Source organism: Salvia miltiorrhiza, chromosome 2 (assembly GCF_028751815.1).
Source record: "Salvia miltiorrhiza cultivar Shanhuang (shh) chromosome 2, IMPLAD_Smil_shh, whole genome shotgun sequence".
In the NCBI taxonomy this organism is placed as follows: Eukaryota; Viridiplantae; Streptophyta; class Magnoliopsida; order Lamiales; family Lamiaceae; genus Salvia; species Salvia miltiorrhiza.
The window spans coordinates 706,941-722,645 of record NC_080388.1 but is presented as its reverse complement, the minus strand read 5'-3'; the positions used below and the strand labels follow the sequence as shown (position 1 = coordinate 722,645).

The window sequence follows — 15,705 nt, the reverse complement described above, 5'->3', positions numbered from 1 at the left end:
TGTCATAAATCTGATAATAAAAAAATCATTGATCGACTTCGTTTTTATATCATAAATAAATTTGTGATGCCGCTTTGAAACTAGATTAATTTATGATGGTATAATAGAGTCATGATGAATAATATAACACTCGTTATAATTCATGTCAAATTTAATTTTTTAAAGTCTTCTTATAAATTTGTTATACAATTGATTATGTTAGATTATTTTGTCCAAAGCCTTCTTAAAACTTTGCTATAAATTAATATTAAAATTAATTTGTGATAAAAAGATCCAATGATATGACATAGTAGATTAAAAGAGTTGTGAAATTTAAAATGCTATGCATAAAATTACAATACATTACATATAATTATTAATTACACTATCGAATTCAAAACTGCACAAGTTGTCGCGATCAGTCCATTTCCAAGCAAGCACATTAAATTGGAGACCGCGATCCCCATCATCTTAAGACCTAATCTACACCGCCTATACTCCTTTAATCAACGGTTGAGATCACTTAGAACCGATGACGCGGATCGAAATCTCAGCCGCAATTAAGCAATCAAAATCCAACGGCTGAAGATTACTCACGGCATCTATTTAAAAGCTCACCGTTTTCAACTCAGCCATCACCACCTCAGCGATCGAAGAGGATCCAAAATTCAAATCTACTTCGCAGCTGAAAATGTCGGGGCGGGGCAAGGGCGGCAAGGGTTTGGGGAAGGGCGGAGCGAAGCGCCACCGCAAGGTCCTCCGCGACAACATCCAGGGTATCACGAAGCCGGCCATCCGCCGTCTGGCTCGCCGTGGCGGCGTCAAGCGGATCAGCGGGCTGATCTACGAGGAGACGCGCGGGGTGCTGAAGATCTTCCTCGAGAACGTCATCCGTGACGCCGTCACCTACACTGAGCACGCTCGCCGCAAGACGGTCACGGCGATGGACGTGGTCTATGCCCTCAAGAGGCAGGGGCGCACCCTCTACGGTTTCGGCGGTTGATGACGTGTCTAGGGTTAGGGGTTTCTGTAAATTTTTGTTGTAGTTTCCTTATGAATGATGAAATTCGATGTATGGAGAATGATTTCCCCTCAATGAAATGGTATTATCTAAAAATTTAGCAGCTCGTTTTTGCTTATTTTATTTACTCGTATATTTTTTATGTTAAAATCTGCAAATCTGCCACTGGATGTCATATATTTTCATTGATTCAGTTGAATTTTTCTGGTTCAAGGTGTAATTCATTTTTCCAATCGATAATGTTTGTTGTGATAATGTATTAAGTTTGGAAGTGTGGCTTAAGCGTACATTCTTGTGAATTTTATCTTGCATTTGGCTAGAAAAATTCTGCGGCGTTATCAGATTCAGCACTGAATGAGTTCATATGTTTGCCATTTGTGAAATCTTTAAGGTTTGTAGCTATTATTGGAATCCAATCTGCCTGTGTTTTTGGTTATTTGTTTATCAGAATTTCTGTACGTGCAAAGTGTGCTATCTCTCTTTCTTAATTACTTTATAAGTATTTTGTATCATGATTTTTTTTAGGGTTTGAGGTTTTATTATGAATTTGATGCTTGTTGTAGCTACGTCATATGATTCCACATATGGATAACAAGAGCGCAACAGGTTAGTATCTTCTTGCTTGAGTTATCTCTTTATGTAGTACCGAAAAACCTATGTTCATATATGTCTATTGGCAAGTAGCAAAGTAGAATAAATGCAAAGTCCTGAACAGATTAGTTTCTGCAGGATCAGAACAAGGGTCAATTTACAAACACATTTGTAATGCTTGATATGATACTTCACAACTGTTTGTTTTGGCAGTTCAATAGAGTTGAACAATACCCAATTCCAAAGCAGCGCCTTGTAGGCTATATTTACAAGATGTTTATCTTCTACAGGCAATATGAGCACACTATTTCCAGGCATTAACATATTTACATACACCATATATTTGACATGTGCCTGTACTATTATGCAGGATCTGGTAAAGTAAAGTGTAGAACTCTAAGCATGTTGCAGTTCTGAAATGCTTCCATCTCCTATCTTACATCATAATGACCGAGCACGCAAAACCAAGTACTAAACAGTTATTGATTGTCAGTACCTGGAGGTTATCTTCGGATAACCTCGCGCCCTCTATTGAATTCCTAGTCTCTGAGTGCATATAGCACAAGACAGAATGGATAGTATGAGAGGCGGCGGAATATGTGACGGTTTGATGAGCCCAAGAAACATAGAGGAATAAATAGCACTATCAGTGCAATGACAGAGCTCGAGCTTATGAGGAGGATGGTAATTGCAAGCCAACAGAGTTTACTGACAACTAGGTAGACACCGGCCAAGAATGCTATAGACATCATAGCTAGAGCTATCCCCAGCAGAAGCATAGCCGATTTCAAAGCTAAACGCATGGAACTAGGGTCTCCAAATTGTGCCCATAGTAGAGTCACAGCAACAATGACCGAGGTATGCATTGCTATGGTGTTGCAAATCACAAACTCCTGAAACTTTACCTTTTTAAGCATGGTTGCAGTACCTTGGTCGGAGTTGGTATTGTTATAACCACCAGGCACGGTGAAACCTGCTTGAAATGTAACAGTTGCAATTAGTGTGGCAACCAGCAGAATCGTATTTATCTTGTCTCTCCAACTTTCTGTCTCCGGTTGGTCTCCCAGCTTAAAACTCATGCTTCTGGAAGTAGTTGGTTTATGTGCTCGTGGGGCATCAACTGCTCTCAAGGCCATGCAGGTGAGCCTCTGCATTGTAAATTGTTCATTAAATTTTGCGGAGACATTGTTGGTCATATAGAGAAATTTCATTTTATCTTGTCATACATATATTAAAAATCTATGCAACTTGTTATTTATAGCACTTACCTTGTGAAATGATACCAATCCCACTTCGATTTGTTCCTCAGCAATGTCAAGTGCCATCTGGCGGTTGTTGTTTAACAGCCTAGGAATCACTCTTTTATCCCTCACAAGAATGCCAACCAGCTTTGGATGCGCATAAATGGTTGCAAGGTGTAATGGTGTGTTCCTGTCAGCATCTTTTTCATTAATAAGCATCTCCAGTTCTGGCCTTTTAAGCATATACTCCACTGCTTTGTATTTTCCACTTCTAGCTGCCACGTGCAGTATATTCTGACCATGTGTAGTTAGCAGCTCCCTCGTATCTGGCCGGCACTGAAGCATCGTTTGGATCACATCTACAAGTCCTTTGCTGGCTGCTGAGTGGATGGGGTAAAAGCCTTGTTTATCTTTCTGGTAAGCAAATTCAAACTGCCTATCTAGCAAGAATTTGACCCCTTCTGTAAATCCCATGCATACAGCTGCATGAAGAGGACTTTTGCCTTTGCCATTTCTCAGCTGAAACATTGATGGATCCTTTTCCCACAACAACTTAATGACATCTAAGATTTTGTTATGAAAACAAAAAGGAAAGGTTAAGAAAAACATTAAATCATAGGAAGAAAGAAGAAGTTGTTAAATTGTATATATAACCGAAGTGGATGAGAAACGTTATCAATCTAAATATATTTGCTGTGTCCCGACTCATCTCATCAGTTTTCAGGTGGTCCACTGCTCATCATTTTCAAGTTTCAACAGAATATCATAATGTGTAGAAAAGAAAGAAAAGCTATGGATGTTACATACCGATGTTGTGTCCAAGTATTGCAGCAAAAACAGGCGACTTGCTTTTATGTTTCGCACCTGAGCTGTAGTTCCCAACAGGATTGTCCATAAGGAGCCTAACAATGGTGAGAAATCCTGCTCCTGCAGCCAGATAAAGCAAAGACTTACCTTCCTTGTTAAGAGAATAGGGCATCTCTGGCTTCCTGTTGATCAGAATTCTAGCCACTTCTTCGTGCCCATATTTCAGTGCCTCATGCAGGGCAGTGCTCCCTTCCTCGTTCTTCTCACGCAGACCACCTTCTCCGAAATCTGAATTAACTAGCAATGTCACCAGTCGTGAACTACCGGCTCTTGCTGCTATATGAAGTGCAGTGTCACCTCGGGCATTCTTTTCAGCAACTAAGTCAGGTAAGTCCTTGCAGATTAGTTTGACAATTTCGTAACTCGCATAGGTTGTTGCTACGTGCAGCACTGTCTTGTTCTGTGGACCTAATTGCACGCAAGAAACTGTTGGCCCGTGCTGTCGATCACAATCCATTGCTCTCACGAATTCAAGAATGTCATCTTTCATTATTGCTCTATATAACTTTGGGTCCATGGTTTGTGCAGTCTCATAACTCTCCTCTTCGTCGAGCAAACCTGGATATTTTGGCACCGACATAGGTATTTGGCTTGTCTATTTTCTTTACTCAGCTCTTTCCATAAACCTTCGCTTGTTTATATATACTTGCATGCTTACCATCTCTGTGTAAATTGTCCTGCAATTTCTTTGAAACTCGACTGTTTGATTTGATTCCTCCTTTGAATCTTGATCAGTCAATTTCAAGGACTAGTGAGCTGTCTGATGGCAATGTTTGATCTTGACCATCCAGATACTAATATTTAATAGTGAAACAAACTTTGAATTTTCTGTGATAACCATATTTTAATCAGTAGCAAAGGCTCATATAATTTACCTGATCATACTCTCTCCAGATTAGATACCTCTGAATATTCCTTAAAAATCAACTATCATGTTAAGTTACAAGATTTGATATGAAAAGGATGCATATAAGACATATATTCTGATTGACAGGTGTAATACATAAACATAAACATAAACATTGATGGCCATATTTTTTTGCATATTATTTGGAAAAACATTGAAGGAAGTAGAAGAAGAGCATGCTCATTGCAATAAAGTTGGAGTGATGTGTTTGTCTCTGTCTTAGTGATGTGTTTTTGTCTGTCTTATATCAATTAGTCAATCACGCGTAGTTAGGAAAGTGTATAGTAATCTCATATTATTTCATTCAAAAGACTAAGACTTCTGATTGTGTTCTGCTTTCTCATTTCAGTGTTCTGCTCCTCAATGATATCATGCTCCTCGAGGCATAATAAATCATAAAAACACATGAAAATCATAACTAGTGGAGCATAATAGCACATATATGCAAAATCATAATTTCATAACTACTCAAGTCTAAAATAATTAAAGAGGTGAGAGAGAGAGAGAGAGAGAGAGAGAGAGAGAGGAGTGAGTCTTCAGAAGAAACATAAAGTAGGATGTCTTTCAATTTTTTCACTCTTCTTTTTATTTAGTCTTTCCAGTTAGGATTTATTTATACACGGTCAAAGTGAAGCTTAAACATTAAAAGCGCATTCATATTCGAGCCTCAAGAAGCCCAAAAATAGGAAAAGAAAAGAAAAGGATCGTTGTATTTTGTATTTGATGGTGTCATAAAGTATATTTGAATTTGATAATTTCTTTGTTTTTTGGACGCCGCTGCGTGCTTGTGTATAGGGATATCAATATTCTTTTTTTTTGATAAATTATACTCCCTCCGTCCTTATTAAAAGTAACCATTTGTAAATGACACAGGTTTTAATAAAATAGTTGAATGTATTATTAGTGGAATAAGGCTTCCACTTTATTGTGAGTGGAAAACTTATCAAAAATAGATTTGATACATTTTATGAGGACAGAGGAAGTATATAAGTAAATAAAGAAAAATTTTAAAGACCGCACAATGAAGGACTCGAACCTGCGGAGGACTTAGGGATGACTATGGATTGTAATTAGATCGGATCCTACTTGGTTCAAATCCAAATTTAGATTTTCTTATTTAGATGCGGATCAGGTCCAAATCTATTGGATCCAAAAAAATAAGATTCAGTTATAGATTTATAAGATTCACAGGGTCTCGGGTCCAGACTCGACCCAGATCCATATTTTTTCTTCCTCTTTTAAAATAAATTTAAAATTTTAAGATTAACCAAAAATAAAATCATAATTAGCAGTTCGCGGATCCATTTATATATAAAAATAGTATATATAATTTTATTTTATATCTAAAGATTTATGACTAATCTATATATAGTTGCTGAAAATAATAGGAATAACACAGATCTAATTCACATCCATCGAGTTCATTTTTTTACAAGGTTTAGATCCTAGAAAAGGATTTGGATTCGCAAATGTGGATCGAATTCAGGATCCACTACCATTCCTAGGAAGACTCGAACCCACGGCCTCATGTCTTGTGCATTAATCTCCTACCTCTAGGTTAACACCCTCACACTAGAGATATTATTACTTGCTCGTTGATATCATTGCTTATGTACATATATAATTGATATATTCATGTTGGAGATTATACCCAACATGTTCGATGTATAAAGTGTCTTAAGTATATTATTATAGCTCCGAAATTTATGAATTGATCTGAATAAATAAATAAAATTAAATTCAACGTATTCGATGTATATGATATCTACATACTACAACACTGAAACGTATGAGTTGATCTGAATAAATCAAAAAAATTAAATGGTTAGTGATGATTTTTTTTTATATAATTAAATCGAATTAAAACGAGCTAAATGGGCTAGAGCGATTGAGCCAGCTGGTTAGATGTGCTAATGTGATGGGTTTTAATCTGCAAAATGAAAATCCGGCTTCAAATCAAGGTTTTGCATCGTTCTTCATTGAACATCGAGAAAAGTCAGACGAAAGGATAGTGGATCCCCTACTAAACCATGGTTACAATTATATTATTGCTTTATTAAATAACACATCATACATTATTTACACTTTTGCCATGACATGTGACATGATCCTAAGGGGCTCATGCAATGCATTTGATGCACGGAGGAATTTTCCATATTTGTATTATGAGCTTACACTTTTATATGATATAGACATTCAACTTTAACTTTTTTATTCTCAATAAGTAAAAAGTTTATTTGAACATCATGTCGATGGCATTATTAATGTATACATTTATAGCCTTATATTTAAGTTTTTGGGCTAAAGTTATTTTTATAAAATTATAAAGCATCCCAAATAAGTTTTTTTTTTTTGAAACAAACGGGATAACATTAAGACGAATCAGAAAGAACAATATTTAGAAGCCAATTAGGAAAATCGGCCTTCCAAATAAAAACATCAGAAACAGAACAAGCAAAATGAGCTAACTCATGAGCCGCTCTGTTAGCCTCACGCCGCATGTGCATGAAGTCCACCACAATGCAATTCCTCGCATGAGCAAAAGTTTCCCAAAGATCTTCACAGAGAGAGTCTGAGCCATGAGATGAGTCCTGGAGAACGTGAACGGCCAACAACGAATCAGTGAAAACCACCACCGGGCCCGTGTCATTCTCCATACAAAAACCAATCGCGATGAGGAGAGCGTGTAATTCCCCAAGCAAAACTGTTTCAGAGTGTCCAATAGTTTGAGATCCAGCAGCCACCAGAATCCCCGCCGAATCCCTCACCACAAAACCCACACCATGCCTGGATCCATCGTCTTTGTAGGCGACATCAACATCAACCCTCAACACGCCGTTTGGCGGGGGGTACCAGTTCGCCGTTCCTTCCTGAGGAAGAAGGCGTTCATCAATACCCACCTGGCAGCGTGCACTCTGGAATGCAATCAGCTGTCGTGCCCCCCCGCAAACATCAACCAAAACAGATTTCAGTCTTGAACCATGCTTTACCTCACAAAGGTGCCTCCACACCAGCCAGAGGGAGAAAAACCATCTCTCAAGACCCTCCTCACCCAAATCAAACACCATAGCACGACAAATATCTTCCAAAGACAACTTTTTAGAGTGCTTAAGAACTCCCCAAAACTCCGAATCTTTCCAAGCTTTCCTCACAGCGTCACACCAAATAAGCCCATGTGTAGTCGTACCCCAATCCTTATCACACCAGAAACAGATCGCAGAGGTAGGGACATGATGATTCCTTAAGTTGGCATTCATAGCAATCAAGTTGTGGAGCAAACGCCAGACGAAGTGAAGAACCTTTGGTGGAAGGTGAAGTGCCCAAAAAAATTTCCACCATTTCGTCGTTTCGTTGGAAGCCGTCTCAGGGTGCGAAGCAAAGAAGTTAATAGCACTCAAATATCCTGACTTAACCGAGAATCTCCCTTTCTCATCGAAGGCCCAAAACCGCCTATCTTTCTTTTCTTCTTTTGGGACTTCTATCGAACAAATGGCATCCAACACAAACGAAGGGAAAAAGGGTTGGAGCTTAGAGCGATTCCAACACTTATCTTCCCCAATGAAAGTTGAAACATATAAATCCTCCTCATTTGTTTGATCTGCCGGCCGATCCCAGACCCCACTTCCCGGAATCCAACGATCCCTAAAGGGTGAGATAGATTTACCATTCCCCACATTCCAACGGATCCCTCGGTCAAGAATCTCCCTTCCCCAACAGATGGATCTCCAAACAAAAGAACAATTGGAAGAAATCGGAGCCTGTAAGATGTCACAGTCCTTGAAGTAGCGCTTCTTTAACACTCGAGCTAATAAGGAGTCCGGACGCTTAATAATCCTCCAAACCTGCTTAGCCAAAAGCGCCTGATTAAACGGGATAAGCTGCCGAAAGCCCAAGCCACCTCGGGATTTAGGATTGCACAAAACTTTCCACTTTGCCCAGTGGATTTTCTTCCCCGTCGCGTCATCTCCCCACCAAAAGCTACTGCATGCTCTTTCAATATCCAAACAAATCCCAGTAGGAATGCGAAAACAGGACATCGCGTAAGTCGGAATAGATTGCACCACCGACTTGATGAGAGTTTCTTTTCCACCCGCTGAGAAGAATTTATTCTCCCACCCATTCAGCTTCTTGACCACTCTGTCCCGGAGGTATTCAAAATGCATCTTCTTCTGTCTTGTCAAAAAAGTAGGCAAACCCAAGTACAAAGAATGCCCTGCTGTTTCAGTAATGCCAAGCAACCCTGTCACGGCTGCGATAGAACCAGGCTCGGCGTTAGGACTAAAAGAGATAGCCGATTTCTCGACATTGATAATCTGCCCAGATGCCATCTCGTATTTATTAAGCACTTCATTCACTTGCTTGGCTGACTCCTCAGAAGCTTTAAAGAAAATCAAACTGTCATCGGCGAAGAAAAGATTTGAAATAGACGGACAGTGGCGAGCCATCACAATCCCACAAAGAAGACCCTGATTCTCATAACTCCTAAGAAGCGAAGAAAACCCCTGTGCACAAATCACAAAGAGAAACGGAGACAACGGGCAGCCTTGCCGTAGTCCGCGAGAAGGAGTGAGAGAGCCGTAAACCTTTGAATTTATCACAAAGGAGAATTCAACTGTAGACACACATTGCATAAGCAAGTCAATTAAAGGCAGAGGAAACCGTAGGACCACCATCATAGCACGGAGGAAAAGCCACTCCACCCTGTCATAAGCTTTACTCATGTCGAGTTTAGCCGCTGCGTAAACATCCTTCCCCTGCTTTTTGTTCCGTAACCAGTGCATGCATTCGTATCCCAGAATAATGTTGTCCGAGATAAGCCTCCCAGGAATAAAGGCACTCTGTGAATCATCGATGACCAGCGCGAGAGTCGCGCGCAACCTGTTTGTCAAAACTTTAGCAACGATCTTATACGTGGTGTTACATAAACTGATGGGTCTGAAATCCTTCACATCTGTCGGCTTCTTGATCTTAGGAATAAGAACAATGAGAGTTCTATTCCAATGGCGTAAACTCGATGCTCCATTGAGAACCGCAAGCACTTCATTAGAAACAGCTCCACCGATTTCCCCCCAGAACTTCTGGAAGAAAAACGGGGGATACCCATCAGGACCCGGGGCCTTGTGTGGGTTCATTTGGAACAAAGCCTTACGCACTTCCTCTTTTGTAAAGGGCCTGGATAGCTCAGAACGAGACCCCTCGTCAAGGAAAGTCGAGCAGGCCCCAGCAACCTCATCCATACAGTCGATAGTTGGATCACTTGACTGAAACAGATTCGCATAAAAATCCTCCACCACCTTAGCAATTTCAGTTTCCTTGTTGACCACCGTTCCGTCAGCCCGATTCAAGGCTTTAATGGAAGGTGGCAGGTGACCAAATAAGTTAAGGTGGCAGGTGACCAAACTGAAATAAGTTTGGTCAACATTTGGTAATTGCTCTCGTAACTCATAAGTTCTACAAATATGTCTATCGTGAGACCTATAAGTCACATTTCAAGATTCTAGGTTTTATTACACTCTTTTAAAAAAGAAAAAAGAAAAAAAGAATCTAGGTATTACATGCCTCGATTATTTAGGTATGGGAATTTTGTTTGACAATTTATAATGACATTCCTAGTATAAAATATGTCCAAAAAACACTCCAAATTAGAAGATTACTAGTATGCCCGCTCGTGCGATGCATGACCAATGTTGAAATTGAACGATATTTTAAATAAATAAATACATATATTAAATATAATTTAAATATAAATAAATGCACACATAAATCTCAATAAAAAATCGAAGTTATGAACAACATAATCTCAATAAACACATGAATCTGAAAATATTTGAATTTTCATTTTTTGAACTACCAATTAATTATATATTTATAATTGATAAGAATGAACAAATATAAGTTTAATCTTTTTAGTTGCCTTAATTTTTTTTAATAGAAAAAATATAAATAGAAAATATTAAAAATAATTTCTAACAATAAAATAAAATAAAATAAAATAAAAATAGAAAAAGGAATGAAATAGAAAAAAAAAAAAAAAAGAAGAACCGTAGCATTTACAGAAAGAAGATAGGAGAGAAAAGATGATAGATGTGAGAAGAGAGAAAAAAAAGAATAATTTTATGACTTTAAAAGATAATAACTTATTTATTTTAAATTTATTTTTTATAATTTTTACATCAAATTAAAGATCTTGTCATCATCTTTAATTTAATATCTATATTGAATATTTTTTTATGAATAAAAGTTTATGATTTTTAAAAAAGAATCAAAAAAAAATGAGAAGATAAAAATTTTAATGGAAAAAAGTTTACGTTGAAGTCATCTTTAATTTATATATTACTATACATAAGAACTCCAAATGGGTTTCATTGAATAATATATTTCGCTCATATCTTCTGCCCAAATTAGTTTTCACAAATACTTGCGTGCCTTAATTGTTCTTTCATTGGTGTTTATAAAAGTAAGAATTGAGAATAAATAAAGATCTTTAAGATAATATAATTTTTTTCCCCTCATCTATAACTTTATTGCGAGATTTGTTTTAGGGTTAGACTTTTCTTTTTTTGATAAATATATTTGGTTAGACTTTTGTTATGAAAAAGTCCGTTGAATTTTTATAAGACTTTAATTGACGTTAATTAGTTTCCTAAAAACATGTGTGTGGTCGTGCCTCGATTATTTGTTCATTGGTGTATACAAAAGTTAAAAACTAAGAACTAGTAATTAAAGGTTTAATGTTGTAAGTATTTATCAAGAAATCTATCCTAAAACCCTATCTTCTTACTTGTATAAATAGAGGTCTTTGGCCCTCATATTGAATATACTCAATTCATATTTTCTTCTCTTCTCTATTCTCTCTAGTTTATAACACGTTATCAGCACGAATCTATAACCTTGAGCCTCAAATCAATTGACTTGGATTGGAGGTATGCCATAGGAAATAATCTTGTTTTTCCAACAAGGTACGATTAATTTTTTTCCATCTAAATCTCAATTCGTTCATTATATATCAAAGTTTAGAAGAGAAAATTTTGAAATTGTTTAATGTGATCATATCAGTCAATTAGTTTTGGAAAACGGAAACTCGATAACTTAGTTAGGCTATATATATTGTAGCATTTTTTTCTCGATTTATGCAATCTAAATTTCCTTCTCTTAGATGCTAATGAGATTTGAATTTTAAGTTTTTGATATTGTGTAGATCTGCGATCTAATTCCTTCTGCTCGAATTTTACATGGCGAAGGTGACATCCATGCCTGTGATGAGTAAACTAGCTTGAAATCACTATTTTTTTTGGTAAATCACTAATTTATGCATACAATAGCTTGAATAAATTCGTAAATCACTAAACAAGTATGGTGAGTTTTTTTGCTTTACGAATAAATTCATCGGCCTCTAATTTTATCGTCTATTTTCATGCCAAATTTCGTGATTTTTGTGCTCTTATTTCAAGATTTGACATTTTATATTATGAAATATACTATATATATACAATCTATTTTTTTGAAATGATCTCGAAAATTAATTGATGCTAGTTAAATAGCACAAATAGTATTCCTTAAGAATATTACATTCAAGATCTTAAGTTGATGCTATTAAAGTAGCACAAGTAATGTTCATGAAGAATATTACATGCTCTAAGAGCAAGTAAATTAAACATTTGGATAACATATCCTTGATTATTTTGTGCAGAATTGCACGAATGACAAACATAGCCAAACTTGAGTTAATCGCCCTTGACATCTCGAGCAAGAATTACATGTCATGGACTCTTGATGCTGATGTTCACCTGATCTCAAGGGATCTAGGAGATACTATAAAAGAAGGAAACAAAGTGTCTGAACAAGATCACGTTAAGACACTAATATTCATTCGCCATAACCTTTATGATGACCTTAAGATAGAGTATCTGACAGTCAAAGATCCACAAGAATTGTGGGCGAACCTCAAAGAAAGGTTTGATCATCAAAAGACTGTCGTCCTTCCTAAAGTTCGTTATGAGTGGATGCATCTAAGACTGCAAGACTTTAAGTCTGTGAGTACTTATAAGTCTGTGAGTGCTTAAAGTCTTACAATCTTAAATACATCCACTCGTAACGAGCTTTAGGAAGGACGACTGTCTTTTGATGATCAAACCTTTCTGAGATTCGTCCACAATTCTTGTGGATCTTTGACTGTCAGATACTCTATCTTAAGGTCATCATAAAGGTGACGACGAAGAAATATTAGTACCTTAACGTGATCTTGTTCGGACGCTTTGTTTTCTTCTTTTATAGTATATCTCCTAGATCCCTTGACATCAGGTGAACATCAGCATCAAGAGTCCATGACATGTAATTCTTGCCTGAGATGTCAAGGGCGATTAACTCAAGTTTGGCTATGTTTGTCATTTGTGCAATTCTGCACAAAATAATCAAGGATATGTTATCCAAATATTTAATTTACTTGCTCTTAGAGCATGTAATATTCTTCATGAATATTACTTGTGCTACTTTAATAGCATCAACTTAAGATCTTGAATGTAATATTCTTCAGAAATACTACTTGTGCTGTTTAAATAACATCAATTAATTTTCAAGATCATTTCGAAAAATAGATTGTATATATATATATAGTATATTTCAGAATATAACATGTCAAATCTTGAAATAAGAGCACAAAAATCACGAAATTTGGCATGGAAATAGACGATAAAATTAGAGGCCGATGAATTTATTCGTAAAGCAAGAAAACTCACCATACGTGTTTAGTGATTTACGAATTTATTCAAGCTATTTTACGCTTAAATTGGTGATTTACCAAAAAGAATAGTGATTTCAAGCTAGTTTACTCATCACAGGAATGGATGTCACCTTCGCCATGTAAAATTCGAGCAGAAGGAATTAGATCGCAGATCTACACAATATCAAAAACTCAAAATCCAAATCTCATTAGCATCTAAGAGAAGGAAATTTAGATCGCATAAATCAAGAAAAAAGTAGCTACAATATATATAGCCTAATGACATCCACTATGGTGCTACCTCATATTGGTCTCACATGTGTGCCACATCAACAAGTACCTCATTTTTCAACTATCACATATTTTCTCCACTATAACACTATATCTTATTTATAATTAAAAATAAATAAAAAAAATTAAATTAAACAATAAATATATTTACAAAGATACAAAAAATGCACAACGTGTCAAACAATTAAAGAAGGGGGACCACCATTTGCTATGCTTCCCGGGTAGCAATTTCACTTACTCTTGTTTGCTTCCTTCAATTTGCTTCCCAACATACACCCTCCCACTATGGAGGAATCAATTTTACTACCTTCTAACTTTCCCCCACAATGGTTGCTCTAACTAAGTTATTGAGTTTCCGTTTTCCAAAACTAATTGACTGCTATGATCACATTAAACAATATGATATTCTAATATTTCAAAGTTTTTCTCTTCTAAACTTTGATAATTAACGAATTGAGATTTAGATGGAAAAAAATTAATTGTACCTCGTTGAAAAAATAAGATTCTTTCCTAGGGCATACCTCCAATCCAGGCCAAATTAGTTTTTTTTCTTTTTTTACTTTTCTATATTTTTAGTGCAAATTTGCAGGCATTATTATATGGTTTGGCTTTTGTTATGACAAGACTTTAATTGACGAGGAAGATAATCATTGTTTTGGAAATACTCCATATATATTTATTATTTTCGTTCGTTACAAAGTTCGTATATTTATTATTTTCGTTCGTTTATAAAGATTGTATATTTTTATTTTTCAGAAACTATTCTTTATATTTTAAATTTTTATTCAGACTTAATATTTACAAATATCTAACCATCTAACACATTAATTTTGATGGATTCCTTTGTTCACTCAATTTTAATGGATAATTTTGTACAATTTATATATATCTTTAAATTATTTATTAAAATTTGTGCCATTTTGTGACCGGTTGTGATAAAAAAGAGTACTATAAATAAGATCATATATTAATATTAGGGATAATTGCACGTAAACACACCCACTTTGGTGAAAATTCATTTTTAAAATGAATTCAAAAAAATCAAATAAAATCGTTCAAATTTGACTCCATTAAATCCTATAATTTTTAAAACTGCCCCTATTTCAAAATAAATTGCACAAAAGTCACTTTCAAATTTATGTGTACAAAGTCAACTTTCGAATTTCTGTATAAAAGTTTAATAAATTATCTTGGTGAACATGTTTCTTATAATTATACATCCCATGCTCTCCCACACTCTCGTCAAAAATGGTATAAGAACTGATTTTTATTGAGGATTTATGAAATATTTAATATTATGTAATTAACCCTATATGGGAGAAGACTTCAAATAAATTATAGATCCGGACAATTGTCTGAGATGGATGCTTGTTTGGATTCGCCTTATTGTTGCTTGGAACTCGCCAATGTCTAAAATATGGGCTTGATTCAATACTCATGATAATTTTATGAAATTTTCTCCGTATTTTTTTTCGACGAATGTGTTCTTCAAGGCATCGTTCGCACCATTTGAGATTGTCTCGTAGACTATCTCTCTTACCCTCTACCTTTTAAAGAATAATTTTGTATGCATTGCATCTTGGACAATTGTCCGAATCCATAATTTCTTTGGAGTTTATTCCCACATAGGGTTAATTAATTAATATATTAAATATTTATAAATCCTCAATAAAAACTCGTTCTAATATCATTTTTGACGAGATCGTGAGATTTATACTTATAAGAAAACATGTTCACCAAGGTAATTTATTAAAATTTTACACACAAATTCGAAAGTGGATCTTTTTGTACACATAAATTTAAAAGTGGACTTTTGTGCAATTTATTTTGAAAGAGGGGGTAATTTTGAACATTATAGGATTTAACGAAGCCAAATTTGAACGACAACTAAATTTCGTGTATTTTATTGAATTTTTTTAAATTCCTATTAAAAATGTTTTTTCGTCAAAATTGATTTATTTACGTGCAATTATCCCATAATATTATTAAATTTCTCTTTTTAAAAAAATATTACTATGATTTTTTTTTGTCTTGGCTTATGCATTAAGCCAAGAAACTGAAAATAGTGCCAAATGACAAATCTTTAAAT

General features: G+C 35.6%; 3 protein-coding genes across 3 annotated transcripts; 2 read left to right on the top strand and 1 right to left on the bottom strand.

Moving 5' to 3' along the window:
* The first annotated feature begins 419 nt into the window (after nt 1–419).
* On the top strand, nt 420–1,103 carry LOC131012511 (histone H4). Its single transcript, XM_057940509.1, has one exon. The coding sequence runs from the start codon at nt 671–673 to the stop codon at nt 980–982; it is 312 nt and encodes a 103-aa protein (XP_057796492.1). The 5' UTR covers nt 420–670; the 3' UTR covers nt 983–1,103.
* Nucleotides 1,104–1,747: 644 nt separating this feature from the next.
* Nucleotides 1,748–4,482, bottom strand: LOC131012469 (protein ACCELERATED CELL DEATH 6-like). The gene is made up of 3 exons (XM_057940426.1): nt 3,640–4,482; nt 2,860–3,395; nt 1,748–2,739 (listed from the first exon to the last, which is right to left on the bottom strand). The coding sequence occupies exons 1-3, from the start codon at nt 4,277–4,279 to the stop codon at nt 2,131–2,133; spliced, it is 1,785 nt and encodes a 594-aa protein (XP_057796409.1). The 5' UTR covers nt 4,280–4,482; the 3' UTR covers nt 1,748–2,130.
* Nucleotides 4,483–12,306: 7,824 nt separating this feature from the next.
* LOC131013652 (uncharacterized) lies at nt 12,307–12,669 on the top strand. The gene has a single exon (XM_057941780.1). The coding sequence runs from the start codon at nt 12,307–12,309 to the stop codon at nt 12,667–12,669; it is 363 nt and encodes a 120-aa protein (XP_057797763.1).
* The last annotated feature ends 3,036 nt before the right edge of the window (nt 12,670–15,705 follow it).